The following is a 19496-nucleotide window of genomic DNA, read 5'->3' as shown; positions in this document are numbered from 1 at the left end:
GAGTAAGCACCCTGGCCGGGCGGGCCGGTTTGTTTACCTGCCGTGTCCGCAGGTTCGGTCGATCGCAGCTCCCACTGGCCGCGGTTCGCCACTCCAGGCCAATGGGGGCGGCAGGAAGCGGCGTGGGCCGAGGGATGTGCTGACCGCCGCTTTCTGCCACCCCCATTGACCTGGAGCGGCGAACCGCAGCCAGTGGGAGCCCCGATCGGCCGAACCTGCGGATGTGGCAGGTAAACAAACCGGCCCGGCCCTGGCGGGCCGCGGGCCAAAGGTTGCTGATCCCTGTATTAGATATTCAATTCAATTATTCCATAGAGTTTAAAATCATCAAATTTTGGTGTAGACCTGTTTATAAGCCGACCCCCGCTCTTTGATGCATCACTTTTTTACCAAAAATATTCGGCTTTTTTGGTAAAAAAAAACTCTTTTGGAGTTGTGGGCAAACATGAGAATGAGATTGCATCTTACCAGGCATAGATAATACATTAAAAGCCTGTGAGATACACATCCATGAAGTATAATCTTGTGGCCATGTGCATTCCAAGCACCATTACGGTCAGAGAAAAGGGAAGGGGAGGAAAAAATCAAATCAAATCAGTATCTGCTGAACGGAAACGGATCATCATCTATAAAGCGGATACATACTATAAAGAAGCTTCTGTATTTTTAAGCAGAAACCCCCCACCACCACCACCTCTGAGCCATCGGGAAGTATCTAAATGGGGGAGGAAAATCATATCTTCTGTAGAGGATTCTTCTATCTGTTAAACTATCATAGTACGGATAGCTGAGTAGATATACAATGAAGTTCCATGTGGAAAACCAGGCTTCAGAACTGACCTTGAGCTGACTGCTCTCTGCCTCCAAGGAGGAAAGAGCAAGAGACAGCTGGCATCACACTTTCACAGCTCAGAGGCTTCCTGTTCTATCCACAGGGTCAGTGCAGCATTTGCAGCTGCTGTTATGAAAGAGGATGGGTTGAATTGTAAGGAGGGCTAAGTTTGGGAATGGTGGCCAATACCTCAAGTGTGCTCACTGGGGGACAGAATATATGCCACGTCTCTGTTTTGATGTGATTGCATACAGTAGGTGGAATTGTAGGGGTAACTTAGTCCATGTTCAAAATCCTGAGGGCCATGCCGAAAGGAAAAATGTGTTCCGTACTCAGACTACCAAGCCATGTTTTGTTACACACAAAAAAAATGCAATTTAGACTCTGCTTAAACATGTTTTTAAACCAAACTGCAGCTAAAAAGTGTTGAAGTTTGCAAGTTTTGTAGCGAGTTAGTCTTTAACCTAAACTGCAGGTTTGGTACATTTGATACTCTGAAAATGAATTTTGAAAAGAGCAATATTTCATGCTTAAAAACAATATACTGACCACGTACAAGGATTATTTTCAAGCTGTTAGTCAGTTAAATATATTTTTGAATGGTTATGAAGAGGGAAAAAGAAGTCACAAGCAAAGAGCTAACAGGTAAAAACCCCATAACCATGAATTCAACAGAAACAAAAAACACCATATGAAATGAATAAAAAGAATTAAATAAGTTCCTCAGTCCAATTAACTTGCTTTCTCATATGCTTCTGAGGAACAGGACTGCAGTTTCTCAAATTCCCCAGATTTGACATTCCAGTGCTACACTATAATACCACACAACACAACAGATTTACTAACAGACTTCATTTCTTCATGAAGACTCTTTCAGTGACTATACAGTACCAGCCTTGAGCACAGTATTCCATATGTCTCATTAAGAGCTAGTATATTATACAAATCCCCAAGCAAGTAGATTCTAGAATTTAAATAAAAGTCTGCATATAAAATTTACTTCCTCTCTAAAGAGGAGTCCGATAGGACAGGACCAGAACATCTGTCACCAAGCCTTTGTCAATGCAACCAGAGTTCCCGCACTGCTCACTACTGCACGTTAAGCTTTTGCACACTTCCAGGAGTCAACAAAGCAGTGTATAAAACGTTCTTTTAAACCGGTTTAAACTTCTGATGCATCACAGATACATAAATGGCAATGCAAATGTGTCCATGCTGCAGCCCTAATCCCAGCTAACAGAGAGTTCTGTGTTCACGGATGATGGGAGGAACTTGGAAAACCGAGAGAGAAAATTTTAGACTTTCAGCTCTGACCCTCATAAGGAATGTGGTTATCCCTAATTTATGGCAGGAAAAACCCATGGCACCCCCAACTCACCCCCACACATCCTTTTCAGGCCTTTTCTACACTTGTACATTTCTGACCCCCTTTTAAGCAATGGTGTAAGCCATTCAAGCTCAGCGTAAGCCAGGTGCAGGGTAGAGTTAGATGACATGGTGCTAAAAATGCCTGTGCCCACTCTGTGCTGGCATTACCCAGCTGACAGCCCTGCTAAAGAACAGATCAGAAGTTTCCTAGTGAAGACACACCCTCGAGGGCTTCTGTTCAGCAGACTCTAACCCACGATGCAGTCAGGCTGCAGCACCACTGGAGACCAGCTTGCATTCTGAGATACATTTACAGCACCATGAAGGTTTTCTCCAGGCATGGGGCCCTCTTCATTAGCGAAAACTCCACTCCCAGAACAAGAACTCTGGATTCATCATCTATTGAGTCGAGTTCATTAAACCCGGCAAACAAAGCCCCAAACATTTCAGGTTTGATAACACCTAATATATCCTTGAATGTACATTTGACTCCCCTTAGATAGGAGTCAAGTACAGCTCAGAGGGAAGAATAAACCACTATGAACCACAAGTTTTCTTAGATGAACCGAAGGACAGTTTTTACAGGATTTCACATAGATAAAAACATAATCCTGGGAAAGGTTGGGCAGGACAATCATTTCCTCTCAATGATTTTTAGTCCCTGAAGTTATGCGGGATGGTGTGTGGAGTTCTTTTTGTATACTCATTAAGGTGCCTTCCACTGTAGATACACAAATGGTAACATAAACCAGTATTTTTCTAAACATCTTTTTAAAATGCCACTCGCAGCAGAATTGGTATCGCCTACACAATGTACACAAACCACCAAAAGCTGCCTATACCTTCTAAGAGAGGAGGAATACTGCTGCTGGACATGTATTGCTGTGTCCCTCTGTTTCATTAACATGTCAATCTGCTTCTGAAGACGCCTGTTCTCCTCCTCAGTCTGTTCTAGCCGGCTAAGGTCTGTATTGTGGCTTGCTATCTTCTCATTGTACCGTTTCCTTAACGCATCATAATCCTTTTTCACACCTTCTAGCTTGTCCATTGCTGTATCATAGAGTTTATTTAGTATCTCTGAGGATCCATTCTGTTTCATAACCTAAGAAAGAAACAAAAGGATAATTTCAATAAAAAGTAGATATAAGAGACTTTTCACTTGTTTTTAAGTAATATGAATATCTTAGGAGACCTGTTAATATATGAAAACTAAATGTTTTTTGCTTACAGCTACTTTTCTCCTCAAACTCAATGTCCATGAAAAAACATTTAAGTTGAATTAGGCCATTTTGAAAAGGAAATCTCTACATACAAGATTCTTACCTTCAGGTTGGTAATACTCACATTCAATAAATTTAGATGGAAAAACATGACTATATCAATAGTCCTATAAAAATTGTTTTGCTATAGACAAGCAATGTAAATAAAAGGGCAAAAAAGGTACCACTAGTTAGTCTTAACACATGGGTCTTAAAAACAAACAAACAAACAAAAACCCCACAACACTAGACAAGGAGATAATAAAACTTAGTTTACTATTACTAGTTGAATAAATATTGATAATAACTTTTCCACATTTCAACTGCCAAATTATAAAACACTCCCCCAAAATATAACTTTGGAAGCTGTGATAACAGTGATTAATACTTCATTTTACCAGTCTCACTCACAACGACAACTCAAACTCAAATAACTTAAGTTTCAAGAGATGAAAGGCTAGCCTGGGTAAGATTTACATGCAGTCATGCATTTCAATATTCATCGTTATTTCATCTAAAAAACATCTAGTAAAGAAGCATTTGTTCAGAAAGCTACCCATAGCTAGATTATTTTGCTCCTAAAAACACTAAGTGTTATGTTTAAAAGGGTCAAATCTTGCCTAAAGTTTAGATGCATTTAAGGAGGGTACTAGAGAAACTTAAAAGGAATACTTTCATAAAATACTTGCCGCATCTCCCATTGGCTGGGAACGGCAAACCGCAGCCACTGGGAGCTGCCGGCGGCCATGTAAATGTAAACAAACTGTCTAGCGGCCCGCCAGCGGATTACCCTGACAGGCTGCGTGCGACATGCGGGCTGCAGGTGGCCCACCACTGCTCTAAGGAGACAGTGCTGACAGTTTCGTTGCAAGGACCACAAATACAGAGAGAAATCTTGTGGATCACTTCCCCTCCTGTTCATGATCACACAGACTACTAGGATACCATTTGCAATTGCCCAACACGCTCTTGGCAATTATAGTTAAGGCTACGATTTAGTCATGGGTATTTTTAGTAAAAGTCATGGACAGGTCGCAGGCAACACACAAAAATTCACGGCCCTTGACCTGTCCTTGACTTTTACTAAAAATACCCGACTAAATCTTGGGGAGGGGAGCGTCGCTGCCCGAGGGTGGGCAGTGGTACCAGTTGATGGGGCTGCGGAGCAGTGGCTGTTACGGCTGCACCTGGGACCGCTGCTTGGGCGATCCCCAGGGCCAGCTGCCCGGGGCCACCCAAGCAACAGTCGGAGCGGTTGGCTGTAGGGCCGCCCGAGCAAGTGGCTGCAGAGCCGCTCCAGCAGCAGCTGGTGTGGCTGTCCCTGAAGCCAGCTGCTTGGGAGGCCCTGGGGTCAGCCACACTGGCCGCTGCAGAAGTCACAGAGGCCGCGGAAAGTAACGGAATCCATTACTTCCGTGACCTCTGAGACAGACATGGAGCCCTAATTATAGTCATTGCTGGCTCCTTAATTCCTGCTGCTTCTACACATGCTCAGGCTCCTCTTTACATTGAGACGCCTAGCCTCTTGGAGAAGCAGCTGGAAATGAGTAGCAGCTACCAACTTTATGTGACTGCCAGCTCTCTGTAGATCACCAGTAACCCACAGACTGCAGCTTGATAAAGCTGATCTTATGCATCACAACCACACAGGTGAGAAAGTGAGGTTCCTAACAGTCTGATTTTTATCCTGACACTGTCCCCTTTAACAAACCTAGAGGTACAAAAACCCAACTGACCAGAACTGTGAGCTGTTTGGTTACAAGTCAACTTGACAATTTGGACGTAAAAGAGTCCCAATTCAGCAATGATTTAATCATGTGCCTAATTTCAAACTCGTGTGTAGTCCCATTCACTTCTGGGGCACTACTCATATGCTTAAAGTAGGCACATGATTCAGTGCCTTGCTGAACTGAGGCCTTAGGATGTGATTGAGGAAATAACATCAGCACGTTCTTTTGTCCACCCATATTTAGGGGCACACACTTTTTAAATAGTGGACTTCAGCACATGCTTAATTTTAAACACATGCTGAAGGGCCGTTACTGGGAAGGGATGTTTTCCTGAATTGGGGCCTTGACCATCACTGAACTGTCCAAGAAAAACAAAGTCTACTGAAAAACGAAAACAAATGGTACTGAAACCAAACTTAGGGGCTGAATATTTGAAACTCTCAGACAGAAGCAAACATTTTCTCACAGCCTAAAATGTATGGGGCCCCTTCTCATTTTGACAATGTCTTAAACAACTATCAGATTAAGTAAACTGGAAGAGAAAAGACAAGACCAAAGATAGCAGGAGTTTATTTTAAACTTAGTCAAAGGCTTTAAAATGCAAATGGGGTTTGGAGGGAGGAAGGGAAGAAAAGAGAAAATGCCACAAACAGGAAGCGTAGTAATAAGGAAAATCTCCCATCCAAAGCCCCAATACGAGGAAGAGTAAATAGTCCAAGCTGGACCCAAGGGTACAGCCATGGCAACGAAAACCTCATACTTGAGCAGTAGAAACTTAAAGGCCAGGCAGCTGCTATACAGGAAATCAAGGGCAATCCCACACAGTAGGAGTCATTTGATCAACAGCTTTTGTTTCTCAAGCAGTTGGGCTGCTGTTTTGCTACAGTCTGGCGATGGCATGACACGTCAGAGAGACCGTCAGAAATAGAATTAGATTAATCCAGATTCAGAGTGACAAAGATTGAGATAAGACTGCTGGCATTCCTTCAGGACAACATGATTCACACTGACACACCAAGAAAAGGAGCCACACACGTTTCTCACTGTTAGAGTAACAAAATTTCTTTGAAAAGGGTAATGATGAAATTTGCACAATATTAAATTATTTTGCAAAAATAAATGATAGTAATAACACTCCGACTTTATACTGTGCTTCCCATCAAAGAATCTCCAATTGCTGGACAAACATTAAAGCTGATGCCATTCTGTGGTAGGTTTCACATTACCATTTTACAGAGTGAGAAACTAAGGCACAGAAAGGGTAAGTGACTTGACCAAACTCGCATAGCGAGTCTGTAGTATAGCAGAGCAGGGAATAAAAATCCAAACTTCTGTAGTCCTAATTGTTTCACATACAAAGATGTATAGGAGCACCCCTTCAAGTTAACCTCATATCAGAGGAAACGAGCAAGACAAAATACAAAGTTAATAAAATGAACAAACAAAAACACCCACAAAGAAACAAACCAAAAAAAAAACACTAAAAACATGGTAAACACCTCAGTCTGTATAGCTTATTTTGACTTTTACCCTTCAAGCCTGGCAAGTAATTATTTTTGTTTGTATAGACTTTGCTTCTGAAGCTTAACCATTTGACTTTAAAGTTCGTCTCATGAATCAGCCCACAGAGTTAGGCAAAGCCATCTATTTATCCATTCTACATGTTACTGTAACTGTTCTAACTAAATGATCCCTTTTCTGTAAATGAACCATGGACTCTCTGCCACTTCCAGGTTGTTTTTTCTGCCAGCCTATTTTGCCTATTTTTCTCCCTAGCGTGTGAACTTTACTACGATTAAAAAACCAAGCACCTTGGTGTTGAGACTGCTTAATTGTTAGAAACATCCATTCTTTCATCCCTGCAAAAGCTCTTTTTTTAAGTTTGAAGTTTAAAAGCATTAATCAACCTGTAGCATTGTTCTAACTGAATAGTGTCTGTGAACCTAAATAACCAAACTTTGTTCAATCATTCCCCTAACCTTTAAAGGTGTCACTGGGAGAAAGAAAAACTGCCACTCATTTTTTGTGATACTTTCACAATATAAACACAGGCTGCACTTTTGCATGCCCACAGCTATTCCTGTCCCAAGAAATACCTAAAGATCAAGGGACAAAAGCCATTCTTTTTTCATTATTATAAGCCTTTAAATTAGATTTAGCATGACTAAAAATTATAATTATCCAGAGTTCTTTCTTCATATTAGGAAAGGGTCAACTCTGAGAACAGTTTTATTTTAAAAAAGCTCTCAACTTTGTTACTATGAGTATGATGTGATGTTCAAGAATGATGAATAAACAGTCAACAGTTAACTATTAACAATGTGCCCAAAATTATCAAGTCAGTACTGATATGCTTTAATTCATTGTTATTCTGGCAGAAAGCAATGCTGTAACTTGTGTTGCGTTTTCATTGTAAACCCTTAAGTTAAGGGGCATGTAATTCAATTATATGTCTCTTAAGGCTGAAATTTTGCCTAAGGGTTGAAATGAGGTTATGGTAACATATTTATATATAAATTCCTATTCCCAAAAATACCAGACTAAACCAAACACCTCCACCCAAAATACTCATAGCCAAAAGTAGTCATATCCATTGTCTTGTCAGGATGGGCTGCAATCAGTATTTCCACTGACTTCAAAGGGCTTTGGAACAGATGCACAGAGCTGAGTGCTCAGCACTTCTGAGAATTGGGCCACTTATTTAGGGGCTTAAATATGAATTTAGGAGCCTAAGTTTAGGCATCCATTTTTAAAACACAGATGTTTTAAAATGACAAATCAGTGTTAAACTCAGACATTTGGGTCTGTTGATGTCAAACGTCCTTCTTATTTAACAGTTTATGTAATCCCAATTCCTCTTTACAATTAATTGATACTTGAAAAACATTTCCTACTAGTACAGATAAATTAAAAGCCAGTGATTTTTTTACCAAGATCCTAAGGGACAGCTCCCTTTTATTTTACTGGCAAACAAGGAGGGGAGCATAGAGAGCAATTATAAACAAGGTAAATCCACAACTCACTAGTAAACAGATTTTACACTGGATTCTAAGGCTACACAAAGAAAGGTACTTGTGAGGGGCAACCAATCTGTAAGAGCAAGGCTGGGCTGGTAGGTGCAGACAGACACAGACACTCTGAGTAATGTCTCGAAGGTATATTTAATATCTGCCTCTGGCTGACTGAGGAGAGTTTAAAAGAATGTGGATTTTTTTTTACTGATAATATTCCATACATTCCATGTCTAGATCATCTATGCATATGAGAGAAAATATCTATTAAATGAAAAGAATGTCTTGGCAAGTCTTTTCATATGTTCCTTAAGTTGTCCCTCAGTCTAACTTGTCTGTAATGTCTAATAATGGATTCCCTTGCTTTCCTACTCTCCATATTTCTCTCTTTGTACAGTGTTTTCTCCTCCCTATCCTCACAGTCTCTCCATTACAGAATAAATTCCAGGGAAGAAGAGGAGTTATTTAAGTTAAGTGCCAATGTGGACACAGGAACAAATGGATATAAACTGGCCATCAACAAGTTTAGGCTGCAAATTAGATTAGGGTTTCTAACCATCAGAGGAGTGAAGTTCTGGAACAGCTCCCAAAGTGGAGCAGTAGGGGCAAAAAACCTAACTGTCTTCAAGACTGAGCTTGATAAGTTTATGGAGGGGATGGTATGATGAGACTGCCTACAATGGCATATAGCCAATCTACGACTGCTAGCAGCAAATAGCTCCAATGGCCGGTAATGGAACACTAGATGGGGAGGGCTCTGAGTTACTACAAAGAATTCTTTCCCAGGGGTCTGGCTGGTGGGTCTTGCCCACATGCTCAGGGTCTAACTGATCGCCAAATTTGGGGTCGGAAAGGAATTTCCCCTGGGGTCAGATTGGCAGAGACCCTGGGGTTTTGGTTGTTTTGCCTTCCTCTGCAGCATGGGGCATGGGTCACTTACAGGTTTAAAAACTGGTGTAAATGGTGGATTCTCTGTAACTTGAAGTCTTTAAATCACGATTTGAGGACTTCAGTAGTTCCGCCAGAAGTTAGGGGTCTAGTTCAGAAGTGAGTGGGTGAGGTTCTGTGGCCTGCAATGTGCAGGTGGTCAGGCTATATGATCATGATGGTCCCTTCTGACTTTAAAGTCTATGAGTCTATTCATCTCTTCCAGTCCTTATTACCTCTCTCACACACACGGTTCTCTCCTTCCCCCTAAATCCACTCATCATAACCTCAATCCACACCAATCCATACCCTTCCTCCTCCTTACACGTCCCCATGCCACAATTCCCCTCATACACATCAAAGCTCCCAGTCAATCCCAGCTGACACTGCTAAACTACCGGGGAGTAAGTAGTCTCCTTTTGGGTTTTTTGGGAGAGGTAAGTAGTGCAACTCCTCATCCTACTAGATGCTGAAAGACACTTCATATTGCAGATCCAAGTTTGCAGGTTTTAAAAGTAAAAAGATTTTTCTAACTAAATGACACTAGATCCAGAGTCACTGAAACACAAGGAAGAAGGAACCCCACACAAGGTCAATTTTAGAGAGTCACTTATCAGAGAACAATGATAATTAAATGTACACACTACCATTGTGTTTTAAATGGCAGTTTTGTGACTTGCGCTGTCAGATTAGGGAAAATCACTCCAATTGGTTCAATGGTAAAAAGAAAGGTAAGTGGTAGGCCAGCCATGCAATGCTTTACATTCCATGAAAACATTAAACAGCCGCTCATAGCATTCATGCCAAGAGCTGCAGGCTACCTGCTGTTGCTGGCTGCGTAGGTCTGTTATCTCTTTCTGATCCTCATCATGAAGTCTCTTCATTTCCTCACATGATTGTTGGAGATGGTTATGCTCTCGCACCAACTGCGTATTCTTCCTCTTCAAGGTATCCATGTCCTCCTTCAGCTGTGACTGGTCACTCAGCAGTCGACTATGCAAGGTACTAGAATGTCACAAAGAAAGAGCACTTAGATGAAAACTTCACAGGAAGCCCTCTTCATGCCGATGCACTAATCCATATCAAACCAAGTCAAAGTTTCAAATTAAAAAAGGCAGATGAAATTAACTAACTCATTTCTTCAGATCTGAATATTCCAAATGCCATGTGCCAGCTAAATCCTACGGAAGAAAGACAGGCAGCACAACCAGAGACCTTCTAGACTTAAGTGATTTGAAAGCTCTGTGCAGCATTAAAACAGATATATTATAGATTTATGTAGAACAAGCAGCCCGCCCCAGTAGACCATTTCAACAAGCAAACTGCTAAACAGGCACAGAAATTGTGTCCCTGGGCTTACAAGATCTTCTAGGCAAAATAAATTAGCCGCATATTTGAACAACACAATACAATACAATAGAACAAGACATCAATAGAGTAGAAAAAGCTTTCTGCTTGTTTGCTTTTGTTTCAAACATATTTTGGAACATTTTTAAGCAGGTAAAGCTACCAGTTGTTATCCCAAATTGGGTATATTGCTTGTAATAGTTGACAGGTTTATATTCACATTTAAAATCACAACTAAGTCACATTATTGAGGATAGAATTCAAACTCTAAATCAGTGCAGCAGCCCAACTTTAAAGCACATTGCTGTTGGAGCAGACCAAGAGATATAATTAAATTGTATTAAGTTGAAGTTTAGAGAAAAGAAAGACAATAAGATGTGGCCAGGTTTTATTGTTGAAACAAAGTGATTCAGACCTAACTCTCTCACCTACCAGGGATCTGTTCAAAGTCCCTATAATAAAATTGCTGCTGCCTGTAGTTTCTCTTTTTTTTTTTTTTAAATGATTGGAATCAAATTTACAATTAAAAAGATCTGTAGAACTGTTCTATATTATAAGTGAACTTTGTACTCCCACTCCTTTCATAAGAAGTAAGTGAGCTACATTTCCTGTACAAAATAACCCAATGGAGAGCTTACAGAAATCATCAAACTAAAAAAATGTGGCAATAACTTAGGCAAAAAATTAAGCCTTTGGTAAATTATTTTTACAAGACTAAATATATGCAATCCTTTCACCTGGGTCTGACTGATCTCAGCATCTGCTATTCACATTTTACTTAGATTGCAAGTCCTTTAGGGCAGGCTTGTTTTTTTGTTCTGTATTTGTACTGCACCTAGCACAATGGGGTCCTGGACCATGACTGGGGCTCCTAGATGCTACCACAATTAATACAATGTTAAAGTCAACCCCGACTAGAGAGCTCCACCTACTCTCTTCCAAAATAGCTTCAAGAATAATTCACAGGACAAACATGATTTTATGCATAGGCCTCAAAATTAGGTGTCTTGGATTAGACATCCAAAATCACTAGTCACTTGAAAACACAGGCCAACTTGGATAAAAGTGCTGTTGAAACCAGAGTAGTGCCAAACTTTCAAGGTTTTGGTTCAGCATCCAGAACTTGCTAAACTCAGAGTCTGCAGGACACATACTAAGATAAATTCATAGAGCAAAAAGTATGTGTACTTGAGTAAGGCTTGGTTCTAAACCTAGCAAATTCCTTGGCAAGCTCTGTCGTTCCCTGAAACACCTAACCCTAACACCCTAATAACAGGCCTCTAGCTCCCAATTAGTCTTCATTCAACTTAGAGCAGGGTTCTCAAACTGGGGGTCACGACCCCTCAGGGGGATTACATGGGGGGGTCGCAAGTTGTCAGCCTCCACCCCAAACCCCGCTTTGCATCCAGCATTTATAATGGTGTTAAATATATAAAAACATTTTTTTAATTTATATGGGGGGGGGGTCACACTCAGGCTTGCTGTGTGGAAGGGGTCACCAGTACGAAAGTTTGAGAACCACTGACTAAGGGGAACCAGTCAAAACGGGCTTAACAGACATGGCAGACAAGATTCCTGCTGGGCCTTAGCTGCCATTGCACCCAAGGTGTCTCACATTCCTGACTTGGGAAACATTGCTGATCATACTCTCCTAAAGCGTGTGATTTTTAAATGCAAAGAAACCAGGACCCAAAAAGCCCGCAGGATTTGGTGGATCCCACAATTCTTATTCCAGCCTTAATATCGTCAAAGGAAGGAGACCTGCAAAGACGCTGAAGGGACCACGAGGAACAGAAGAGATAAGATTGCAGGAAACATGCCCAAGGATGTGTTCTTAATTTGAGCTTCTATGGGGGGAGGGTGGGCAGAGGGGAGGCCCACAGGTCTATCTGAAGTGGCAGATAAGGAGTCTATTTATCCAAATCTTAATAAAAGTTCATTTGGGGAAAAGTGGGCTTACCTCTGAAACAATAAAAAATGCTGGGTTTTTTGCTGGCCAGATAGTCTCATAGAGTACCTAGTCTTATAGAATACTTAGTGCAAGCATATTGCCTTGCATTTGTCATTTTGTAAAAGCCAAAACTGCTGTTCCTCAGAGAAAATAATATTCTTAGTGTACTTGTGTACGTGAGTGCACTTACAATAGAATAATCACTCTCAACAGCCTTTTGTCCCCAACAAGTAAAATTTAAATCCTTAAAATCCCTTCATACTGATATAAAACAAAAACAACACAAAACATTATAATCACACAGATTATAGAACTGTGGTTTGCAAATGAGGGAAATAAAACTCTACTATCACTTCAAGGAGTGCAAACATTTTACATTAGCCTTTCACATGCACAGAAAAAGCAGCTACGGAGATCTGACTAAAAATAAAGACATCTGTAGCTTCGTCTAGAATTTATTAGCAAGCAGAACAACTTGGAAAGAGCACTAAGGACAGTGTCTCAGGCTTGTGATCTCGTGGAACTGACATCTAATAAATAAGAAACAAACCAGCTCTGAAGGATCCTTAGATAATGACAAAGGTATAAAGGGGTAAAATAGTGTGTTGCAAGGATCTTCTATTGTTCCTCCATTTTCCTTCTTCAAAGCAAAATCAAGTGGACAGACGGGATCAACAAATCTCCCCGGCAAATAGCCATGCAGCGCACTTAGTTTGCACGTGGTGACTTTTCTTACTAACATTTTTTCAAATTTTGCCTGCTGACGGTGTAAGAGCTACAGTACTAAGCCAGCCAAATCAGACAATGTCATTCCCAGATTGTTACAAACTTATCAATTCTGCATGGTGCGCCATTAGAGAACATTAGCCTTAAAGCTACTTCCAACATAATACACCTCTACCCTGATATAACGCGACCTCGAATATAACGCGGTAAAGCAGTGCTCCGGGGGGGCGGGGCTGCGCACTCCGGTGGATCAAAGCAAGTTCGATTTAACACGGTTTCACCTATAACACGGTAAGATTTTTTGGCTCCCGAGGACAGCGTTATATCGGGGTAGCGGTGTATTTGCCTCATTTTTTTTTCTGTAAGGGGAATACCTTTCCAATTAATAAAAATTAGACTGGTCTAAGATCACGTACATGTCACGTTCATTGTTGCACGAGTATCTGGTTTCAAGTCCAATATCTTGATCATCATCAGAGCTACAAGCAGATGCTGGCAACTTCTCCCCACAACTTCACCACATTTTCACAAGTGCTCATTGATGGTCTAACTCTGCTCTCAAAGTGTTCAAACTCCCATTGACTTCAATGGAAGCGGAGTCAGGCCAATGTAGAACCCATTTTAAAATCCCACCTTCTATTTTTAGACTGGCCGGATCATGAAATGTCCAATCTCAATCACACTTTTGTTACTAGTTTGCCTTGCTCCACTCCACTAAACCACAATTCCATCATGGCTTTAGAAGTTGCTACTAAAAGATCCCTAAAGATCAAAACCAATGCTTTTCCCCTTCTGAAATCACAGAACTCCACCTTTCACAGTAGGTGAAATAAATAAAATAATAAAAACCTTTGACTGTAGAAGTTCACAAAACGTTGCGATTAAAACAGTAAGAAATGCAAGATGGTGGCAAGAATGACGTAATTTAAAATTGCCATATTTTAAAAGATCCAATATCTCATGATCGACCGGACTGAAACACTTTTGGCAGACCAGCACTAATAATTACAGCACTACTAAACTTGTCTAAGCACTGCTCGTGAACCAGTGAAGAGAAAGTTTTCACTCCTACCTTTTTTGTGTTACTTACTGATAAAAATCTGCCTCTTTGGCTGCTTCTTCACATCTTTTTAGTGTCTTCGTATGTTGATTCTGTAGAGACTGTAGGTCTGACATGGCTTTCATACACTGGATCTTCAATCTTTCATAATCATGGCTTGGTTTTGGACTAGGCCTGCCATGGAAGGGAAAAATAAAACCAGACTTCAATTATTACATCAGTGGAGATTTGTGAAGTGTGTTACTATTAGCAAGTAATCACTCCAAATCTTGAGATATTGCTTTAAGAAGTTACACTATTTAGAATCTATTACAGTGACAAATCAATTATTCAAGACTGACCCTGTGTCAATATGCTGTAACTGAAAAAAAAGGCAATTCTCCTTCTACACCATTAATTTCTGCATACAGAAGGTCATTACATGTTTAGATTTTTAAAGTGTGCTATCAGAAGTCCCTTAGGACATGCATAAAGTTTTTTTTTTTTTTTAATTGAACACAATTACAAATTGATTCAATGCTTCTTGGCAGCAGTCACTTCTAAAACCTCACCCAGCCAACCCCCTCCTCTGGAAAAAAACTAGGATAGCAACTTACCCTGAAGGCCACCAACTCTAGGGTTTGGTGCACTAGAGGGTGAGGAGTCCATTTGGGACTGGAGCACCCCTCAGTTAAAACACACTCTAGCAGCCCCATGTAAACCAGAGTTCAAATATCTCAAATACTGTGGAAACGTGAGGAGAGAGGCAGCCTCAAAAACGTAGGAAAGAATTAAAACAATTCAGACTTTCTTAGCTACAATGTTAGCAGTGTTAAAATTTTGCCCAGAAATCAAGTGGTAGTCAGTAGAATCACAGAGCACAGGTTTAGTGAGCTTGCTATGGAATATCCCACTTAAAAAGCCAACTATCACATTTGGCACAAACTGTATTTTTGGGAGGGTTTATGGTGTTAAGGTCCTATGAAGAACTGCAGCAAGATCAGCACCCTAGAAGAAAAGAGGCTCTTAAGTACTTATAATGCTACTGTTACCAAAGTATTTAAATACCTCTCAGTCTTGAATTTATTTATCCTCACAACACCCTTGTGAGGTAGAAGTACTTATCCCGGTTTTACAGATGGGAAATGGAAGCACAGAGATACAAGGGCTTTTGTACACTTACAGGGCTGCAGCAGTGCAGCTGCAGCTCCCCAAGGGGTGTAGCTATGATGACAAGAGAAGCCCTTCCATTGACACTGTAGTGGAGGGGTAGGCAAACTTTTTGGGCCGAGAGCCACATCTGGGTGGGGAAATTGTATGCAGGACTGGGGTGCGGGAGGGGGTGAGGTGTGCAGGAAAGGGTTCAGGGCAAGGGATTGGGGCAGAGGAGCGGTGTGGGGTGTAGGAGGGGGCTCAGGGCAGGGGTGCAGGAGGGGTGCGGACTGCAGGAGGGGGCTCAGGGCAGGGGGTTGGGGTGCAGGTAGGGGGCGGGGTGCAGGCAGGGAGTTGGGAGGCGGGGTTCGGGCTCCAGCCCGGCACCGCTTACCTAAAGCGGCTCCGGGCTGGCAGCGGCGCGCTCCCTGCCTGCCTGCCCTGGCCCCATGCTGCGCCGCTCCAGGAAGCGCTGCAGCCCCTGGGGGGGTGGGGAGGTGGAGGGCTCCGCGTGCGCTGCCCTTGCCACGCCTCCAGGTACCTCCCCCGAAGCTCCCATTGGCCGTGTTTCCCCGTTCCCGGCCAATGGGAGCTGCGGGGGGCAGTGCCTGGAGGGAAGGGCAATGCACGGAGCCCTCTGTCCCGTCCCGTCCCCCCCCGCCAGGGGGCCGCAGGGAAGTGGTGCCGGCCGCTTCTGAGAGCGGCGCAGGGCCTGCGGTGCCAGGGGGGCAATCCCGTGGTCCGGATCCAAAGCCCTGAGGGGCCGCATCCGGCCCGTAGTTTGCCCACCCCTGCTGTAGCGATATCTACACTGGGAGTTCGGTCAGTATAATTGCATCGCTCAGGGGCGTGCATTTTCCACACCCCATAGTGACGTAGTTATATGAACGCAAGTTCGTAGTGTAGACCTGGGCCAAGCGACTTGCCGAAAGTCACACGGGTTCTGTGGCAGAACAGGGACCTGAACCTGGCTCTGAAGAGTCTCAGACTGGCACCCTAACCACTTCACTCACTCACTCACTCTCACACACACACACACACACACACACACACAGTAAAGAGATGTAACTATTATAAAGAGATTATTTTCTTTAACAACAACTCAAATGTATATTAACAACCCAGATACCTCTCCCAGGGACAACAGAATTATTTTACAGAATAGAACTTTCCTGCTACATAATTCAGTCAGTCACAGTTGACTCTGCTTTCCTGGGTTAGCCTGCCAGCCCTGATCTCCTCAATGAATTTCAAATGGGTAACAAGTGCATGCATCTGTGACAGCATAATTTATCCACCTAACTCATGCTGCTAAATTGAACATCTGTTGAAGTGTTATGATCATATTTTAAGCTATTACAAATGAAGGATATAAAGATTTCAAAGACTCAAATTTAACTGTATACATCAGACATGCTTCTACTAAATACTCCAGGAGTTTTATTTTATTTACATAAAATAATCATGCTCATTTTTAAGAAAACACACCACTAATAGCCTCTAATGAGATGTGCAAATTACAAGCCACTCTAAATCAAGGTGACTTCAGAGACCAGAATTTAAAATTATATCAGAATGACTGGATAAAAGTAACAACAACTAAAATCATCTACCTTGGCTGGCAATTGGACTCATTTATCATGAACTCTCACACAACTCATTTACTGAGCTAAGGAGCGATGGGAAGTTGTTGTTTTTTCGGAAACCCCCTAGTCGTGTGAAACTCTACTAATTTTAGTGTTGGAAACAAACCAAACTAGCAGTATTTTGTCCTAACGTGTTTTTGGCCCATTAAACTTCCATAGAAACTCTAAATTAAACTCTTTGCTGTCTCTGGATAGCCACAATGTTTTTCCAAGACTGAGTTTTCCGGTTTCACAATGAAACATTTGATAGTCACATGATCTGTCTCCTGGGTCCCCTAAAAATCAAACTAGCCAGTCGGCAATGAAGAGAGCAGAGTGAAACTCTCTGATTTCTTTTTGAACCTGTTCAGTCTCCTATCAAATTTGGTCAGTTGCCACTTTAGAGCACATTTCCCCACCCTCCAAATGCCAGCACTGCAAGCTCAGCCTGAAAAGTAATCAGGATTCTTTCTGCTTCAGACATAAACAGCAGTAAGGATTCTGGAACTGAAATTTAGCTGGCAGTTCGATTGATGAGGAAGAATGGAAGTGGTCTTTGCACAGCTGCAGTGGTGAGAATAGCAAAAATAAAATACTGATCACATAAGATTCACAGACTCACAAGGAGTATGTGAGCAATATTAACGTGCCCTTTTATTTTATTTATTTATTTAAGGAATAGAGCTATATTTTGATTGAAGGACTCATAAAGTGAGCGATTGTGTCTTAGCATCTAACTCCCCTCTCCCAACATGAAACTGGTCTTGGGAACAACCGTCTTGCCTGACAAATCATAACAGCATTTAAAACTGAACTTCACATTACAGATGAACTTCCAATAATGAAGCCAGACTTTCATGAACACTATTTTTACATGTTCTCCCATCAAGAATGCCACGCAGCAGAATACCCCTTTATTAATAGTGCTGTATGAGTTATCAGCATTATCAACTGTTAGAGAGTATTTCCTTTTCAAAATGTTAATCCAAGTTACCAAAAATAAAAGTCATTCTACAATTATCTACCCCTCTGACAGAAGCATTCAGAACCCAAGTATGACTTAAATGAGGCTTTAGGGTGAAATTATTGAAAGCAGACACCATCTGTCCAACAGAGTAATTAAAATGATGTTAATTGAAGCACAGTTTAAATCCCAGTGAATATACTATGTTTATTGAGTCCAATTAACACATGCTCATATTAAGCTTGTAATCAGAAATGTACATGTGGCAAAATATTTCAGTGTGAGAGATTCAACCAAAAGGCAACTGTTAAGCCTGTCTCAAAGGCAAACGAACATTTGTTTTACTGTAAAGTGAAGAAAGAATGTCCTATGTCTCAAACTCCGCTAAAGTTAATATTTAGAATCCTTACCTTATAACACTCAGCTGGAAATAAACACACAGAAATACTGCAGGTGTACACAATCTAACTACCTACAAAAAGATGGCACTAATGACAATGATGCCAGTACTTGTATCCTAGATAGCTGGTCCAGATGTAAACAGAAGAACGTTCTATATTGCCATTTTAGAGGTTTAAGCCCCACAAACTGAAGCCAGTGTGGAAATGCAGATAGAATTATATTGTAGATCAAAAAATCAAAGATCATATTGTTACAGCAATACACATCCTTTTAAAACTATACAGTAGTCAGATCAGAGTTCAGATCTGGGCAATTTTACTTTGCCCCAAGTTGAAGAACTACACCTCTACCCCGATATAACACGAATTTGGATATAACGTGGTAAAGCAGTGCTCCGGGGGGGCGGGGCTGCGCACTCCGGCGGATCAAAGCAAGTTCTATATAACGCGGTTTCACCTATAACACAGTAAGATTTTTTGCCTCCTGAGGACAGCGTTATATCGGGGTAGAGGTGTATGTTCCCTAGAGCAGGGAGATTATTTTCATTAAAGAGATATTTGTTATATTTTATAGAAATATCATAGTTTCAAAGAATATAAACAAATCTATACATCCAAAGCGTAAGAATTATGGGTCAAATCCTGATTTGACTCATATACAATAGAACCTTAGAGTTACGAACTGACCAGTCAACCACACACCTCATTTGGAACCGGAAGTACACAATCAGGCAGCAGCAGAGACCCTGACCGGGGGCAGGGGGAAGCAAATATAGTACAATACTGTGTTAAAAGTAAAATACTAAAAAAAAATAAAGGGAAAGTTTAAGATTTGACACGGTAAGGAAACTGTTTCTGTGCTTGTTCATTTAAATTAAGATAGTTAAAAGCAGCATTTTTCTTCTGCACAAGTTTCAAAGCTGTTTTAAATTGATGTCCCGTTGTAAACTTTAGAAAGAACAGCCATAACCTTTTGTTCAGAGTTATGAACATTTCAGAGTTACGAACAACCTCCATTCCCGAGGTGTTCGTAACTCTGAGGTTCTACTAAATAACCCCCACTGAAACTCCCTTTGGATTCCAATGGTATTGCCTTTGGTATACATCAGGGCAAAATTGGGATCTGGTCACATTAGCAAGGAAATACAAACTAAGACGAATAAC

General features: G+C 41.4%; 1 protein-coding gene across 1 annotated transcript in view; it reads right to left on the bottom strand.

The window, feature by feature from the left end:
• Positions 1 to 19496, bottom strand: part of LOC113405123 (disks large homolog 5-like) — a 205278-nt gene that overhangs the window by 57293 nt on the left and 128489 nt on the right. The window contains exons 4-6 of the mRNA XM_026653713.1: positions 14242 to 14385; positions 9949 to 10132; positions 3043 to 3302 (exon numbers count right to left, since the gene is read on the bottom strand). Of these exons, the coding sequence (XP_026509498.1) occupies positions 3043 to 3302; positions 9949 to 10132; positions 14242 to 14385 (588 nt within the window). The remainder of the gene's footprint in view (positions 1 to 3042; positions 3303 to 9948; positions 10133 to 14241; positions 14386 to 19496) is intronic.

Source organism: Terrapene carolina, unplaced genomic scaffold (genome assembly GCF_002925995.2).
Source record: "Terrapene carolina triunguis isolate 2854851 unplaced genomic scaffold, T_m_triunguis-2.0 Scaffold147, whole genome shotgun sequence".
Lineage (NCBI taxonomy): Eukaryota > Metazoa > Chordata > Testudines > Emydidae > Terrapene > Terrapene triunguis.
Note: the sequence above shows the minus strand (reverse complement) of the source record. Positions and strands in the feature narration are given on the sequence as shown.